The 16,449-nt window shown below is 37.2% G+C and overlaps 1 protein-coding gene across 3 annotated transcripts in view; it reads left to right on the plus strand.

The window, feature by feature from the left end:
• Positions 1–16,449, plus strand: part of KCNAB1 (potassium voltage-gated channel subfamily A regulatory beta subunit 1) — a 367,955-nt gene that overhangs the window by 298,572 nt on the left and 52,934 nt on the right. For all 3 annotated transcript variants that reach the window (XM_019731967.3, XM_019731968.3, XM_019731969.3), the window contains exons 6-8: positions 139–183; positions 2,230–2,273; positions 10,974–11,060. In XM_019731967.3, coding sequence (XP_019587526.1) covers positions 139–183; positions 2,230–2,273; positions 10,974–11,060 — 176 coding nt within the window. The remainder of the gene's footprint in view (positions 1–138; positions 184–2,229; positions 2,274–10,973; positions 11,061–16,449) is intronic.

Raw genomic sequence — 16,449 nt, forward strand, 5'->3', positions numbered from 1 at the left:
ATTAACAAATTTATCTCTTTACCAATTTTTTAAAATATAAGCTATAATGAGTTCTTTGTAGTGTTATAATAATAATAATATGACTGTATAATAAGCAGCAATTCATTTAATATTTCTCTCTGTTTGTTCCATATACAGGAGGTCCAGCCTGGTCATAACAACCAAACTGTACTGGGGTGGAAAGTAAGTTAAATTCCTTTTCTTTTCCCTTCTTGACAGTAAACAAGTAGTAGTTCACGCTTTTATCTTTTTAGGGAACCATTTTACATCTAACGTACTAAGATTAATTGGTTTGCAGGGAAAGGTTATTTTTTTCTCACTTGAAGGAAATAGCAGTTAGCCCAGGAGTCAAGTTTAGCAAGATGTCCCCAAAGAAACATAGTGCAAAGCATGTGGTCGTTCATTACTAAGTGATTCGTGGAAATTTTCAAATACCATCCTCATCCTTAGAACCATCTCCAAAATAGAGTTCAAATTTGGGGGGAAGACAATAAGCACATAGCATCACAGAAGAAAAGCTACTCAAATCTGCCCAAACGTGGATATTTCTACAGAATGCAAAGATACAAATATCTCACCTGGCCCAACGTGTATGTCTCTGATCGTTTCTGCAGAGCGCACTGCACATGCTCATCAAAGGAGCGTCCCACTGGAGAGGGACACAGAGCTACTTGTGTCACTCCCTGTCAGGCTTCATGAAAGAGAAGCCCTCTCTCTCGTGTGGGATGCAGAACAAATTTTACAGGGTGAATTAGCCTCTGATGGATCTACTGGTGTTTGAACTGGTGCTTACATTACCCAGCAGGACTTAGAAGTCTGACCTTTTTGACAAACATGTAAGAAAATAGCAAGCTATTCCATGTACCTTTTCAAGGAAATCTCAAAGACTTCCATGGAGTCTTAGAAAAAAACAAACAAACAAACAAATACAAACAACACCTTATTCATCTGCTAATAATTGATAGGGAAGAGTTAAAAATGAAATTAGAATCGGAGGCCAGTTCCTTAAAATGTATATGTGTATACATATGTACACACCTACACACTGGGGGTGACAAAAAAATGTATACATGTAGACATTTTGGTCAACGTTGCTCAAACAGTAGTTTGCCGTAATCAGAAGTGTCTGGACGCTGACAGTAACCACTTTGAGCACCTCTCGTAATTGCAGAAGTCAAATGTGACTTGTATTCATCTTTTGTTATTGGTATATATTGAGTATTACAATTTTAATACAGTTTTCCTTTCTTAAAATGTGTATACATTTTTTGGCACCCTCTGTATTTACTCATATTTTATTGCTGTTTTGAGCCTGTTTATGATGAAGATAGAAAGATGGAATTTAGGTGGTTATTCCTATTGTCGTTTATATAAAAATAAAGCAACATAGTACCTATGAGAAATATAGGCTTACATTGTCTGTGCTCTGATTCCCGGTGCCATTGCCTGGTGTTTTTGCACTGGTACTCAAAACCTTGCCTAGAATTTAGAAATACACAGGAAGTAAAACAATCCACAAGAACCATTATGTAGTAGAGTGTTATGTACACTATTATCTGATATACTTATAAAAGATATAAAATCACGAATGGTAAACTCGTATGTTTTAAAAAGAGGTTGCCAAAGGTACTAATGTTGAAGAAACATTTCATCGATACTTTAAACTCAAGGACACATTTCTTTCTAATAGGCCAGAGCTTGAGAATGGTCTGAAAAGGCAAAAGTCCTGGTTAAAAGTTGCTCTTCTTAGCATATCATTTAAGGAAAAGTTGGTTGATCACATTGTAAAAGGAAATAGTTCATTTCTTTTGAAAGTCAAAGGCACTATCAAATTTGCTTCCTTTCTCAGAAGAGCTAATGACGTCAGCGGCCTGGCAATTTTATAGTTAAGCTCACAAACTTAAGTGAAGCCTTTTTTGAATTTGAGTTTTTGAACTTGCTTGGGATTGGTTAAGAACAAGGTGGGAAGGTTGAGCCATGTGTCAAGTTATATATGGACAGGCTGTGCATGGCTAAATTGTTATTGCTATGGAGTGATGACATTCATGGTTAATTCATCTCCTGCAGTCTCCAAAGAAAAGGGGCTCAGTATGTTGCTCACCAGCCTTTTCTCTTCAGCCTGCACTGGTGCAGAATTTGCAAAGAACAGGGTATGAAATTAGCAATTTGTTCTAGCGTTATTATTCTGTACTTTTCCACTCAAAGTCATTTGCTTCTTTTTCTTCTTAGAGCTGAAACGGAAAGAGGGTTGTCAAGAAAACATATTATTGAAGGTAGGTACTGGTGCTTCCATTTTATTTTCATCTGTGGGCTGCTGATTCCAAAAAGGTATCAACCGAGTAGGTTCAAAACATTTTAGGGGGGTGGAAAATTCTCTGTGAAAAGAATCACAGTCAACTAAGTTTCCTCCTGGGGTTGAGTGTGGGGAGTGTAGTGATAATAGAGGGAAGAATGGAATCTCAGAAAAAAGTCAAAGGTTCTAGAACTCTTCTCATTTACAGCTACGCTGACATTAATAAAACACTTCCATAAGACTTTTTAAAGAGTTTTATTGAGATATAATTTATATACCATAAAAGTTTACCCATTTAAAGTGTACAGTTAATTGGTTCTAAGGGTCATTACAGAGTTGTGCAATCACTATAATTTAATTTTAAAATATTTTCATCACCCCAGAAAGAAAACTTGTACCCACTAGTAGCCATTTCCCATCCCCTCCTCACCCTCTCCCATAGCCCCAAACAAGCACTGATCCACTTTTCCTTCTATAGATTTTCTGGACACTCTGTATAAATAAGAACGTACAGTATGTGATATTTTGTGGTTAGCTTCTTTCACTTGGCATAATGTTCATCCACGTTGTAGCATGTGTCAGTACTTCATTTCTTTTTTTTTTTTTTTTTTGCCAAATAAAATTTCATTGTATGACTCTGCCACATTTCATCTAGTCATCAGGTGATATGCATTTGTGTCGTTTTCACTTTTTGACTATTCTATGAATAATGCTGCTATAGACATTTGTATGCAAGTTTTTGTGTGGACCTATGTTAAGACAACCATACTTTAAAAAAAAAAGAAGTATATATGCATAGGAAAAAACTTGTAGAAAATTACCACTGGGTGATTGATTCATGGTGCCATTGCTTTTGCAATGGTATCAAAATTTTGCATAGCTTAGAAATAAAGAGGAAATATTAGGTTGGTGCAAAAGTAATTGCACTGTTGGGCCAGCCCGGTGGCTCAGGCGGTTAGAGCTCCATGCTCCTAACTCCGAAGGCTGCCGGTTCGATTCCCACATGGGCCAGTGGGCTCTCAACCACAAGGTTGCCAGTTCAGTTTCTCGAGTCCCACAAGGGATAGTGGGCAGCGCCCCCTGCAACTAAGATTGAACATGGCACCTTGAGCTGAGCTGCCGCTGAGCCCCCAGATGGCTCAGTTGGTTGGAGCGCAACCTCTCAACCACAGGTTGCCGGTTCGACTCCCACAGGGGATGGTGGGCTGTGCCCCCTGCAACTAGCAACGGCAATTGGACCTGGAGCTGAGCTGCGCCCTCCACAACTAAGACTGAAAGGACAAAACTTGAAGCTGAACAGCACCGTCCACACCTAAGATTGAAAGGACAACACTTGACTTGGAAAAAAGTCCTGGAAGTACACACTGTTCCCCAATAAAGACCTGTACCCCTTCCCCAATTAAAAAAAAAAATCTTTTAAAAAAAAGTAATTGCAGTTTAAAAGGTTAAAAATAATTACAAAAAATGCAATTACTTTTGCACCAACCTAATAAAATAGTCTGCAAGAACCATTATATTAATAGTAGAGTACTACAACCCTATTTCTCTGTGAGGGTTATGAGAATCGTAAGGAACTTTCATTTATTTATTTCTTGTCTGTATATTACAAAAATTTTACACTTTTGCAGTAAAGGAAACAATGTTAAAAGGGGCTGCCATATGTTTCTAACATCTTTCTACTAGTTCATGAATTAATTCATAAAAATCCAAGATTTTATAACTTTAGATTCATGATTAATCATTGACACAGATGATTTTTCTCCTTTTAAAAACTAATTTCACTTATGAAATGCCAAAGTTACCAAAAAGCATAAAATATATTCTAATCACACCACTCTGAAAATAAAAATGGATAAAGAAGTAAAGTCCTCCCTTTGCTCACCTCATCTCATTCCACAACTTGACAATCTGGTTCCCAACGTTTTCCTACAGTCACACTGACTTATCTACCTACACAGCTTACTTATAAACACAAAAACATATTGTGTTGAACCAATGGACTTAAGCTATAGCTATGAACTTAAACTTTACTTTTTGTCTCAATTAAAATAAATTTAGACACACACACTTACACACATGATTTATGTGTCATTCCTGTTTTTAGTACTTTAAAGAATTATACAAATGACCATCCTTATATAAATGAATTAGAAACTGGAAATGACATTGTTAGGTCAAAAAATAATGGATATTTTCACACAAAATGACTTTCTAAAAAGAATATACCTATCTGATGGGTGAACTGATCTTATTTATTTGCTTTTTTTATACAATTATTTATTAATGGGTTTGAGCTTTTCATAATTATGTGCTTCTTGTTCGGGGAATTAAGTCTTCGTATTCTTAAGCTATTTTTCTTTTGAGTTGTTTGTCCTGATCTTATTAATTTGTAGGCGCTCTTTATATGTTACTGATGTTCACCGTTTGTCAATGACATGAGTTGCAAATGTTTTCTCCTAGGCTGTCATTTCATGGTGAAATTTTTTCTCCGCATGAATCTAATCTAAAATGTAGTATTACTTTTAAAGACATTCTTCCTAGTTTTGGAGTTGGAGCTCCTTATTGATCTATAACGATAATGACTTTGAAATATCTTAGACTTGCACTAGAATAAAAAAATAGTTTTAGTATTCAATCATTTAATTTAAAATGGAGACTTTTGAAGCCAGATCTTGTGTGTACACACACACACACACACACACACACACACTCACACACACTCACACACACTTTTAACAGTAATAATTATATTCATTTACTTCCATAGTCTTTGTTTGAGTTTGGTATTTCTCACAAACTGGTTTTTAATATATTTGTAGGCATTTGGGCTATGAAATCAGACAAACATTTGTTCAAGTTCCAACTCTGTCATGTATGAGCTGGGGGACTTTGTGCAAATGACTTAGCCTCACTAAGCCTCCATTTCTTTGATTATAAAATGGGCCATAAATATTCCTGCCTTATGATGATACTATACATCGATTGAAATTAGATCATTCACATTGAGCACAGTGTCTGTCACATGATAAGCACTTGATACATTTTACTTTTGTCGTCATCATTCTTCGTAGTGCAACTGCTAGTCACCATTCCATGGGTAAGAACACCCTTACTAAGTAAGTAACACCTGAGGCTGCCACAATAAATAACCACATTCTAGCACTACAGAAAGCTTCCAGATTCCTCACCCAAACAAGGTTTCTTCAGGCCTTGGTGTCCAATTTGTCACTGTAAAGTCAAACCCAACCTGCCTCTCAAAAGTGGTACCAATCCTTTCCTAGCCTTTACCCCAGTATTTTCATCTACCACACAGTTTGTCAATAGAAATAAACCCAAGTCAGCTTGTAGTAACAAGTTGAAACAATGGTGTTGCTTCTTTTATTTTCACTCTAATTGATTAAAAAAGATATTTAGAAAATTGTTCACACTGGCAATCAATGAAGAAATAAAATCGAAGAGAAAAAAAATGGAGAAGGTATGTTGCTGTGCTTTCTAACGAATCTCCATTGCTTTAATATTTACCAGTGTGTGCGCATAATTTTAGAGTTCTTTCTTTTTTTAAAGAGAGAATTGAAGTTTTCTTCAATCCTCATACAACTTAATAGAAATACGTTAAATTCTCGCTCCCTTTTAAATAAGTCAGGAGTTCTCTTAGGAACTAATCTCTCAGGATAGATAAACCAGTTCAGCTGAAGTTCAAACTGACCCAGATTCAAACTTCAACACAAAATTCCAAACTTGTGAGATTGAAGAAGAATTAGGATCAGTTATTATTATGTCATTATGTTATTTTTCAGTTCACAGTTTCAGCCAAAGACAAAAACTGTTCATGAGTGCAAGAGAGTCAGCAAAAAGGATATTTCTGGGCAGGCTAAAATTAGGGAATTGAGTGATTTTTGCAGGAAAAAAAGGGCACATGAGATTTCCAGACCCAAAATAAAGCTTGAATGATTTATAAGTCGTTATCCTTGAGCCTCATTGGTACTTGTTCTGTGATGAAGGTGACTTTATTCAACGCGGGATATTCATACACACATTAAATCTGAGAGTTGCTCTTAAAGGATAAGACAGAAGCCCAGTTCATGGAGGGTTCAGGCCACTTGTGTGCTGAGTGACCTTGGCCACCTGCGTTAGTTTATAGAGTGAAAAATGAGTTTGACTTGTACATAATGTAGTTTTGAAGAAAACTCATATGAAAGGCCTTTTCAATGGGCCCAAAGTCCTTGACTTAAGTCCAGATAGGAATAACATTCTCCTTAGATTCACAAGGAGGGGTAGAAATTTCACTAATAGGTTTATTATATCCATTTAGAATCCCTAGGTCCTCTCAGGCTCTGAAGCTCTATTTATTCATTCCGCCATTTTACAAACATTCATTAAGCCCAAATGTGTGCCTCTGTTAAAATTTAGCAGATCAAATTTCCTTAGACTCTAACAGGAAAAACAGAAATGGTTTGGCAAGTCATACTGAAAGAATAAGTAAATTGTGTGCTTTTATAGGGAAAAGCTGTGTCTAAGTCTGTGTTTGCCTTTCAGGTAAACAACAGTTTTGCTATGCGATTCAAAACAAAAACCCACTGTCATTGTTTCAGAAGTAGATAAAAGAAAATCATCTGAGAAAGCTCTGCTTGAAATTTTTTAATGAATAGCAAATGTTAAACCCTCCTATCTGAACTTTTTTAAAAAAAGAGATAAGTGATGATTTTGCAATTGAAGTATAAATTGTTTAACAAATGGATTCAGCACAGGATCCCTTTCTAGTGTTCCATGTTCATAGTAACTAAAATTACCCACCAGGATAACCATGTTTCATAACGGCAGATGCAGTCACATATATTATTCTAATACAGAGCAGTCTTCAAATACATATATATATATATTTATTTCTCGAGTGTATCTTAAATCATGAATGAGAAGTCTGCCAAGAAGATGCTGGAAAATTATGCAGGGAAACCATGTACATTACTTAAGCTAACATTTTTTTTTTCAAGCTAGATAGGAAATCAAATGTGTGGTAGGTGTAAAAGCTGACGATATAGCATCTTTGAGTAGAATCCTTGCAGAATCTCCAAACTACTGATTTCCTGTTTCTACCCCAATAAGCCTGCAACACTGAACACCTGATCCACCTCTATGGCGATCTGCTTAATCTCTGAGTGAGCAGATTTCTTTAGATGCCTGTGAAATAGGCTTAACTTGATTTGAGGTTCACCTTATGAATAATACAGTTCCTGTTCAACTTCAGAACCTAGAAGAAAAACGAAGCTAGATTTCTTTTTTTACTATAGTCACTTGAAAGCTATTTTCTTTGCACAACACAATTTATCATCCTGTGGGCTTTGGAGGAATTGCCAGTTAATTGCTAGACATTCCTCAAGGGCAGGGAGCGTTTCTCATGCTTCTCCTATGTTCACTCCCACAGACCCTGGGTGGGTGCCAAGGGACAGGCTAATGTCAAAAGTGCCTCCAGCAAGTGCAACACTGCACTGGAGCACTTACCACCTTGGGTTATGATTCACTGTCCAGATGCCCCCCCACCCAGCCAAGGCTAATGCATTTTTGTATGTCTAGTTAAACTTAAGACAATACCTGGCCCCAAGTCAGTGCTCAACAAACATTTGCTAAGTGGAGATAGAACATGACAATTTGTTTATTGGAGATAAACCCTAAATGGCTCTCAAGGAGACAGTCACTGAGCATGTCTTTATGTTGCTATGATTTTTTGCTATTTCTCCAAGATTAAAGCATCCAAATAGGAAAAGACAGGATTTGGTTTGCAGTCCCTGGAAAGGTCAAAGCAGAAGGATCACCTAGCTCCCTTTCATCTTTAGACAGATGAGGAAATGAAGGCCCAAAGGAGCTCGGAGACATAGGCGAGGTCATGCAGGCAAGCCTGAATTAGTACCCTGGACCTCACCCTGTGCTGCACCTGCACATAGACCTCTCCCTGAATATGCCAGACTGGACCACCCAGCTGCCAATGGCCCCGTGTGGGTGTTGGATGTGCTGCTCAGACTTATCATGGCTCCCACCATCACCACCAATCTTCTTTTCCCCTGACTTCCTCACCTTACACTCACTTCACTTCCCAGGCCGAACATCTGAACGTCAGCCTTGGTTCCTCTACCTCCACTCTCTATACCCAGCACATCAGCACATCCTCTAATTTCTGCTTATGCAACTCGTCCCAAATTTGAACACCTCTCACCAGCTTGGTGCAACCTTGGCCTGCTGCAGTACCCTCCTTACTGGTCTCCCTCCTGCTTTCTCTCTTGTCCCCAACAGGTCTTCCTCAGCACACCAAGTGATCAATTCAAAATGGAAGTCTATCCCATCAGAGATTTCAGGGAAATATCGTTTTCTCTCCTTAACTCCCATTTCCTTACCTCCCAGTCCCACAACCAATATTTTTCCATCTCACATAGAGTAAAATCCAAAATTCATACCACGGATTACAAGACGGTATGACTGAGATTTTCAAACTGAATGGATAATGTCTCTTAGGGGCACAGTCTCCTTTTACTTCACTGCAAAGACAGAGTAGGGACCAGGTGGATCACTAATATCATTGCTTATAGTCTCACATGGAGACACTTGAGTCTCCGCTTCCCAGAGAAAGAATTGACAGGTGAGGAATGACCAACTACAACGACCTTTATGGCAAGTGCACGCCGTTATTTGGGGGCACACATTATTCCCATGATCAATGACCCTATACCAATAGATGCTCTCAGTCTGCACTGCTGGCTTCTTGGGGGTGAACACCGTGTCCGTACGTCTTTATACCACCAGAGCCCAGCACAGTTTCAGGATCAAATTGGAATCCAGCACATGCTTATGGCGTGAAAGAGGAAATGATTTAAGTGATGACTGATTGGTCACACAGCATGACAAGGGCCAAGTCAGTCGCAGCTTCTTCTCCTACCTGCTCTCAGCCCACACTGAGCTGTTTGAAGCGACATAGAAGGAGAGGGCCATCCTCAGAAAGGAGGACATTGCTTCCAGTGCCAGGCATGGGCCAGAATGTCACTCAGTGCCTCCTTCCAAAACCAGGGGCTCTGGTGAAAATCTCTAGCATTTGCTTTGGCACTTCTCATTCTGAACCTTTCCAGAGGTGCACACCATTATAATTATCCTATCTCTATAGACTGTTGCATTTACAAAGTGCTTGACAATTGATTTTATTTGCTCTCTGGAGCAACAATTCCAAAGGTAGTAAGTACTGTTATGCCCACTGCAGATCAGAAAACTGAGTCACAGAAGAAGGTGAAATAACTCAGGTAGGGTCACACAGCGTGCTGATTTCCAAACTTTCACAATTGTAACACCCTATTACTTGTTTGCTCGGTTATCCTGTCCTCCCTTACCTCCTCCATAAACACAATTGTTTCCGAAAAGTAGCTCATATCATAGTGCTTTTTAAAGTAAATTTAATTTCAAGCTGCCCTTGAGATAGCCTGAGGCTGAAAGTCACTACAGTTTTTTAAGAGCAAGCATTAGACCTTATAACACCTACCTACCCTCATCTCTTCATCAGTGCTCTTTTAAACACGCTTCCACCACAGACAATCCTTTCTCAATGAATGAAAAATATTTCCGGACCTATAGTCAAGCCGTCCATTTTCCTGTCAAAAATATAATTGTGGCTGGCCAATAAACCAGTTTGAAAAATCAAATTTAAATGAGCCAAATTTAAATTTATAAGAGCTTCATTTAACATGCAATTAATTTTATGCCTATAATAAAAAGAGAAAAACCTCGGGTCTTCCTGAAGAAATTAAATTGGCTGATTAGGAAATGCTGTGCCTCATGAAAATGAGGTAGAACTACTCATGAACTGTCATCCTTTTGGTTGTATAATATTATATACAATGCATTCTATTTCAAGGAAATATTAATTTCACTGAAATTAAATAAGTTTTTATAAGTGCTCATGAAAATGTGACCAAATGTTAGGGCTAAAAAAAATGATTATTAGTGCCAGATTTTTTTGAAGCTCTCGCTCTCTCCTTTATATTACCTCTTAGGTCTTTATAGCTTCTAGCATTTTTGTTTCTCCCCAAAAGATTAGAGAACAATAAAAAATGGTAGAGCTCAGCTATATTTAAGGTTCTTCAAACTTTGTTCAAATCAGTAAATTGGAACAAAAGCCTTCATTTGCCAACTCTTTTATTCCCACTATAATAAAACCCATGTATACATAGGGCTGGTAGTCATTTATTTCTGATTTATACCATTTTTCTGTTTTTGTTGTACAATAAATATATCTCCATCCCATTAAGTAATTCAATACCTGACATTAATTTGCATTTTTCAAGAAGAAAGTCTTAGTCTGCTTTTTATTCTAAACTTTGCTTCTGGATATTGCCACCCATGCGTCATTGTGCAAGATTATTACTAAGTATGTGTTTTCCAGTGGGATAGGAGTGCTAAAATCATTGAGAAAATTCTAAGAGTTTTCCTTGTTGAGGTCAAAATCAGCCTTTCATATATTTTTTAAAGGTTTTAAAGATCAGTTAACGCATCATTATAGTCAATGCCTTTTTGAAGTCAATGCCTTTATAATCCAATGCTCTTTTTAAAAAAAGAGAGAGTAAATTCTTAAAGGTAACCATACTTCAGCTATTTCTCATAGTGCCCAGACTAAGACTTTTTTGGTTTTTCCTGCTTCTCTTCTCAGGATTGAAGGGCTCCCTCCAGAGGCTGCAGCTTGAGTATGTGGACGTAGTCTTTGCAAATCGACCGGACAGTAACACCCCCATGGAAGGTGAGTGAAGAAATTTAATAAAAATTGTAAGAGTTATTGATTCTAGCTTCACAATTTATTCCACTCACGGTAGGAAATAAAATACATTCAGACGGATTTGATTGAGTATGAAAAATAAAAACCTTTCCAGTCAATGTCTTTCAGCCTCAATATTTACTCCTTAAGCCAATGCTAAACATCCTACATCTTCGTTATTTTTTAAAGCAGTTGCACGCATTGGAATTGTGCCTCCTGTTGGGTACCGTGCTCACTTTTTCCAGGTTCATTTCACTTCTGTGATTCTATCAACTAAAACAATAAAATTAATTGGAAGGGGAGTTTATAACCCAGCCATCATTATTTTGGAGTGAGTCTGCTGAGGGTCTTCCTATTTTATAATGACCATAAGTCTGATTAGTTTCCAATCTGTGGTAACAAGTGCTAAGTGGTACCGTGAACAGAGATTTTACAGGAGCCACTATTCAAAATGAGACTGTTCCAATTTGGTTTTTGATTCTAAAGGAGCTTCAACATTTTATATCCTTTCTGTTATAACTGCTTGAAGACAATAATTTAAGCATTTTTTTCAGAACATTCTTAAAACCAGGTTTTCTTCAATTTACATTAATTTATGGAAAGGTTGAGAAAGAAGATTGTTTGGGAGGTAAATTACAATATTCTAGTTAATTGAGGTTTGCAGTCATATGGATTATCACTTATCTGGGGTAAAGGAGAATAAAAACATTTGTGAAAAAGGAAAAGGAGAATGTTCTTGCTATTTGAGGTTTATGATATGACATAGATCTACAAATTTTCAAAGAATTAGAATAATCAACATAAAATTACACTGATGGTAAATCTGTCTTTGATGATTCAAAAGGTAGTTCAGGATCTTGTAATAAACCTATAAAAGTTCTATAAAGAGTTATTCTTGCTGTCGGGTTATAGGAGTTGTACAAGTTATAAATGATTGAAGTACATATGAATTTTCCTGTAGCTTGCATTTCTGACCAAAACAATGTTATTTAGTTATTTTCCTTGCCATTTGTCTCTTTTTCAACCACAGAGAAATGTTTAAAATACATATTTATATATGTATAATTTTCTCCTAGAATTTTCTGCTTGCTTGATTCTGAGTAAATTAGGAGTTTACTATTATATAAAGCAATATTAGTGTTGGAAATTCATAATAAATAATTATCCATGGAAATGACATAAAAATGCATACTTTTATCAAAGCAGAAAATGGGTGTTTGGTAAAGCAAAGCATAAACATTTTTTAGTATAAGAAGTGCTTATTGCAAGGATAATATGTCACTCTTTTCACATTAGAACAGAGTACTACAGCTATGTAGTGAGTAAAAGTTACAGATGAAATGCCACTTAGTCGGGGCTGTGAAAGACTGAAATTGCTTCCCATTTTAAGTGCCTAGTGACTATTTTCCTCTCTGGAAAAGTGTCCTAGTGTTCTTTGCAATGACACCATATGCAGGAGAGAAGAACAGCTGGGATTTTTCAGTCTTTTGTTGTTTTCCCACTTTGCCCATCCTATCCCTATCTTTAATCTTAGGGATGTAATGTAGGAGTCTCTCAGACAGTTTTGTAATTTGCATGATGTACCTATAAAAGGAAGAAATTCTCGATTAGGAGCCAAGCTATGTGATGCTGATATGATAATGGTGTCTGTTGTAAGAACACTGATTATGCGTTGAAATTTATTAGACGGGTGCTTCCAGTTGTTAAAAAAAAAAAAAAAAAAAAAAGTAGAACTGTAGCATGGTCCAGCCTCTGCTGGAATCAGAGAACATTCCCATGTTCTCTGATTTCCTTATAGAAAATTCTGCATAGCAGAATAGGAAGCTATTTTATCATGAGCCATTGTCCGGATTCAGAAGTCTAATGAAGAGTGTCAAACAATAGAGAGGAGAGTGGCTCTGGGGCAGTCAGCCACCTTATGCTGCCATGTAGCCTGTTCTTCCCCACCCCCACTCCCACCCGCACCCCCACCAGGGGCAGATCCACTCCGAGCTGGCCCATCAGGCTGAGTTTTATTCCTCTGGGAGGACTTAGCAAGGACACACCACAGGCCATCGCTCACGTAGGACTTGCTCCAGATTAAAATAGCTCCACTGTGATTTCTCCTTAGCTTTCAGAAAATGTGTATCCTCAGACTTCCTATACTATGTTCTATGCTGGGCCTGATGGAAGTGCCAGTTTGAGGCTAGTCTCTGGAAACTCATTCTCTACATTTCGTCTTTTCTACTTCACTGTAAGAGAGAAAAGCACTGATCTGGGCAATAGAGAGAAGAAGAAATGGGAAATAAGAAGAATGTAAGAAATAGACAGGGATTTCCAGGTGACCTTGGGTACATTTGCTCCTCTAAGAATGAAAAAACAAAACAAAAAACAACCGGTGTCCAAGCTATTTCTGGATTCCATGTTGTTATTAAGATTCATTTTTTCAGTGGTTTTGTAAGTCATATGTGTGTGAGACTGAAAGTTGTACATGTACAATGGGGCTACCTTAGGAGGGCTATTTGTTTCTAAAAACAACACAGAAAGTAAATGTTATGTATAATCAAAATTACCCTTGAAAACCCTACAGTAATTTTTTGTTAGTCAATGTTACTCTATAGCCTTTAATTAGTTACTCAATTTCTTCACCAAATATAGTGACAAAGCCATCACTAGATATCACCGAGCCACTTTTTTTTTTTGTAATGGCCAGAAAATTCTTAATATCATTCACATCCTTTTCTCATTTCAGCAACTCACATTGGCAATTTTAGGCTCAATCACATTCATTTCTAATATAAACGATGCAACAGTGGTTGCCAATTACATATTGCCAAATTTTCATGCATTAAATCTACATACATTGGCACTGTACTGTGTGTATATGCTGGGTATCCTGTAGTAGACCCTTAGCCTTTGTAGATCATTTTTACTGGTTTCAACCATTCCCTGACAACTCCATGGAGGCACCACACAAGCTAACTTATAATTTTTCTGAGGCACCTATTTTAAACCCCTAATGAGATTTAATGAAAGAGCATAGCCCAGCTTTCTAAGACACATTTTAAACAACTTTGATTTAAATTTATTAAAATGCCAACCCCATTCATTTAATTTGCACCATGAAAGGATGTTAATTGGGAACATTTCTAAAATAGACCAGGATGAGTTTCATCCAGTTTTGACATATCATATAGCAACCCATTGAGCCAGAAAAAGATGAGCAGTAACACCTTCTTCGTAATATCTTGGCATCATATATCCAATGAGTTGTTGCCTTCCCTTCTTCCTTAGAAAACCAATAGACAAAAAGCGAGTCCTCTGAAAAGGATTCCAAATGTCCCATCAGTGGAGAAAGGGGTGACACTTCATTTGCAGTCTGCAACCCTACGGCCCACAATTCAACATTTTAGAGCTCTGGGAAGATGTTCTGGACAGCAGAGGGGCACTTGTGTACTTTGTCCTCTGTCCTGCTTGTTTTTCTGGTTCACCTCGTAGTAAGTCATTTTTCTTTCACAGCATCTGCTATGCCATCTGTCTCTGCTACAATATCTGGCATCGGTGGCATGTTTTCCAATCCCAGAAAAAATCAGCCCATATTCTGTTTCTTACTTCTCATGCTGCTGTGTTCTTCCCTGTAGTCACTGATAGTTCCTGGTGCTCTGTGATACTAATATTCTTAATTCTCTCATTTCCATAAATCCCCTATGTGTATTTTAAAACCTCTTGAGCTCATTAGAAAGAGAAAATTCACTCCAACGAGTCCTCCTGAATAGGGACAGACTCGGAGCATGTGTGTGTCTGACGACCTGTACTAGGAGTTTTTTTGTTTGGTTTTCTGTCATTCCCAAGTGCCAGGCTCATTTCTCCATCTATTCGCTACTCATTGCTTCAGGGAGGACGTGATCGAGCATGACGGTAGGCAATGAAAGGAGGCTATAAACCTTGTACCACTTGTGAATAACAGAAGAAAGAGGGGACCCATTTTTGTTTACATAGCTTTTTAAAAATGAGGGAAGAAAGCCAATAATTTGTTGATCTGCGAATATGATGATTTTTATATTAATTTAATGTTTAATTTAAAAAAAAACAACACTTGGAATTGAGCCTTCTAACTTTTATTTAGAGCTTTTTGCCAAAACTAGTTAATCTCATAGACTCCTTGAGTCATTAGATATTATTCCTTTCCTAATTACAGTTCAGTTTTTTTTCCTGTTAGCAATTCAATGCAGACATAAAACAACCCAGATGTCTTATTTCAAATAAGAGAGACAAGATCAAAGTTAGTTTCACCTAATTCCATAATATCATCATGTCAAACAACCCATTCCATAGTATTTACTTCTTTCTAAACCATCTTTTTTAGTGTTACCATATGCAATCAGAGATCTATGGATATTCAGGAATCTAGAATATCCAATGACAGTACAGGAAATACAAGAAAGTGGCAAACGTTGCAGCATCCCAATTTTTCTACATTTATTTCACCTCCAGAACACTGTACCTAGATATTTAGCATCCAAAGTAAAGTTTTCAGAACAAAACCTTAATGACCTAAAACCTAGAAATATCACCTAACCACAATGGGTCATCCCTTCTGCATTTATATTTTATTATCCTTCCTGAAAGATAATATCAATCTGTCCCCCAAAAAAACCCATAATAATAGCAGGAAGAAGTCTTCTGCAAATAGTCTATAACAGTGCTGTCCAATAGAAATATTATGCAAGCCACATATGTATTTAAAATTTTCTTTTAGCTACATTTAAAAAGTAAAAAGAAACGGGTGAGATTAATTGTAAAAATATGTATACTTTAATCCAATGTATAAAAAATTATTTCAATATAAAAATTACTAATGAGACTTTTTACTTTCTTTTTTTCATATTAAGTCTTTGAAATCTGTAATATATTTCACACTTATAGCTCATCTTAATTTGGACCAGTCACATTTCAAGTGCTCAATAGCCACATGCAGTTAGTGGCCACTGCATTTGACCATACAAACACTATTTCCAGTCTAACAGAGCACCAGACACAGAGTAGGTGTGCAATAAATATTTATTGGGTGGAAGGATAGCTAGAAGGATGGATGGATGGAAGGATGGATGGATGGATGGATGGATAAGTGTTTGAGCAACTGACTGAATGAAGCTCTAAAGTCAAATAGTTCTAACCTAATTTTTCTCTACTTGAAAACTTATTTGGGTTTCCTAACATCTGTGAACATGCTGGTACTTACTCTGTTTCAGCATATTTCACGGTGATGTTAAGAAGGATGGGACACTGGCAAACAGCCCCAGGACTCTCTTACACCCATGTCTCCTCATCTGCAACAAGGGCAGCATCCAGATGCCGGATCTCTCCCTAGAAATCTGATTGATACTTAAATGAG

This window comes from Rhinolophus sinicus, chromosome 17 (genome assembly GCF_057876585.1).
Source record: "Rhinolophus sinicus isolate RSI-liver-muscle chromosome 17, RSI-T2T, whole genome shotgun sequence".
In the NCBI taxonomy this organism is placed as follows: domain Eukaryota; kingdom Metazoa; phylum Chordata; class Mammalia; order Chiroptera; family Rhinolophidae; genus Rhinolophus; species Rhinolophus sinicus.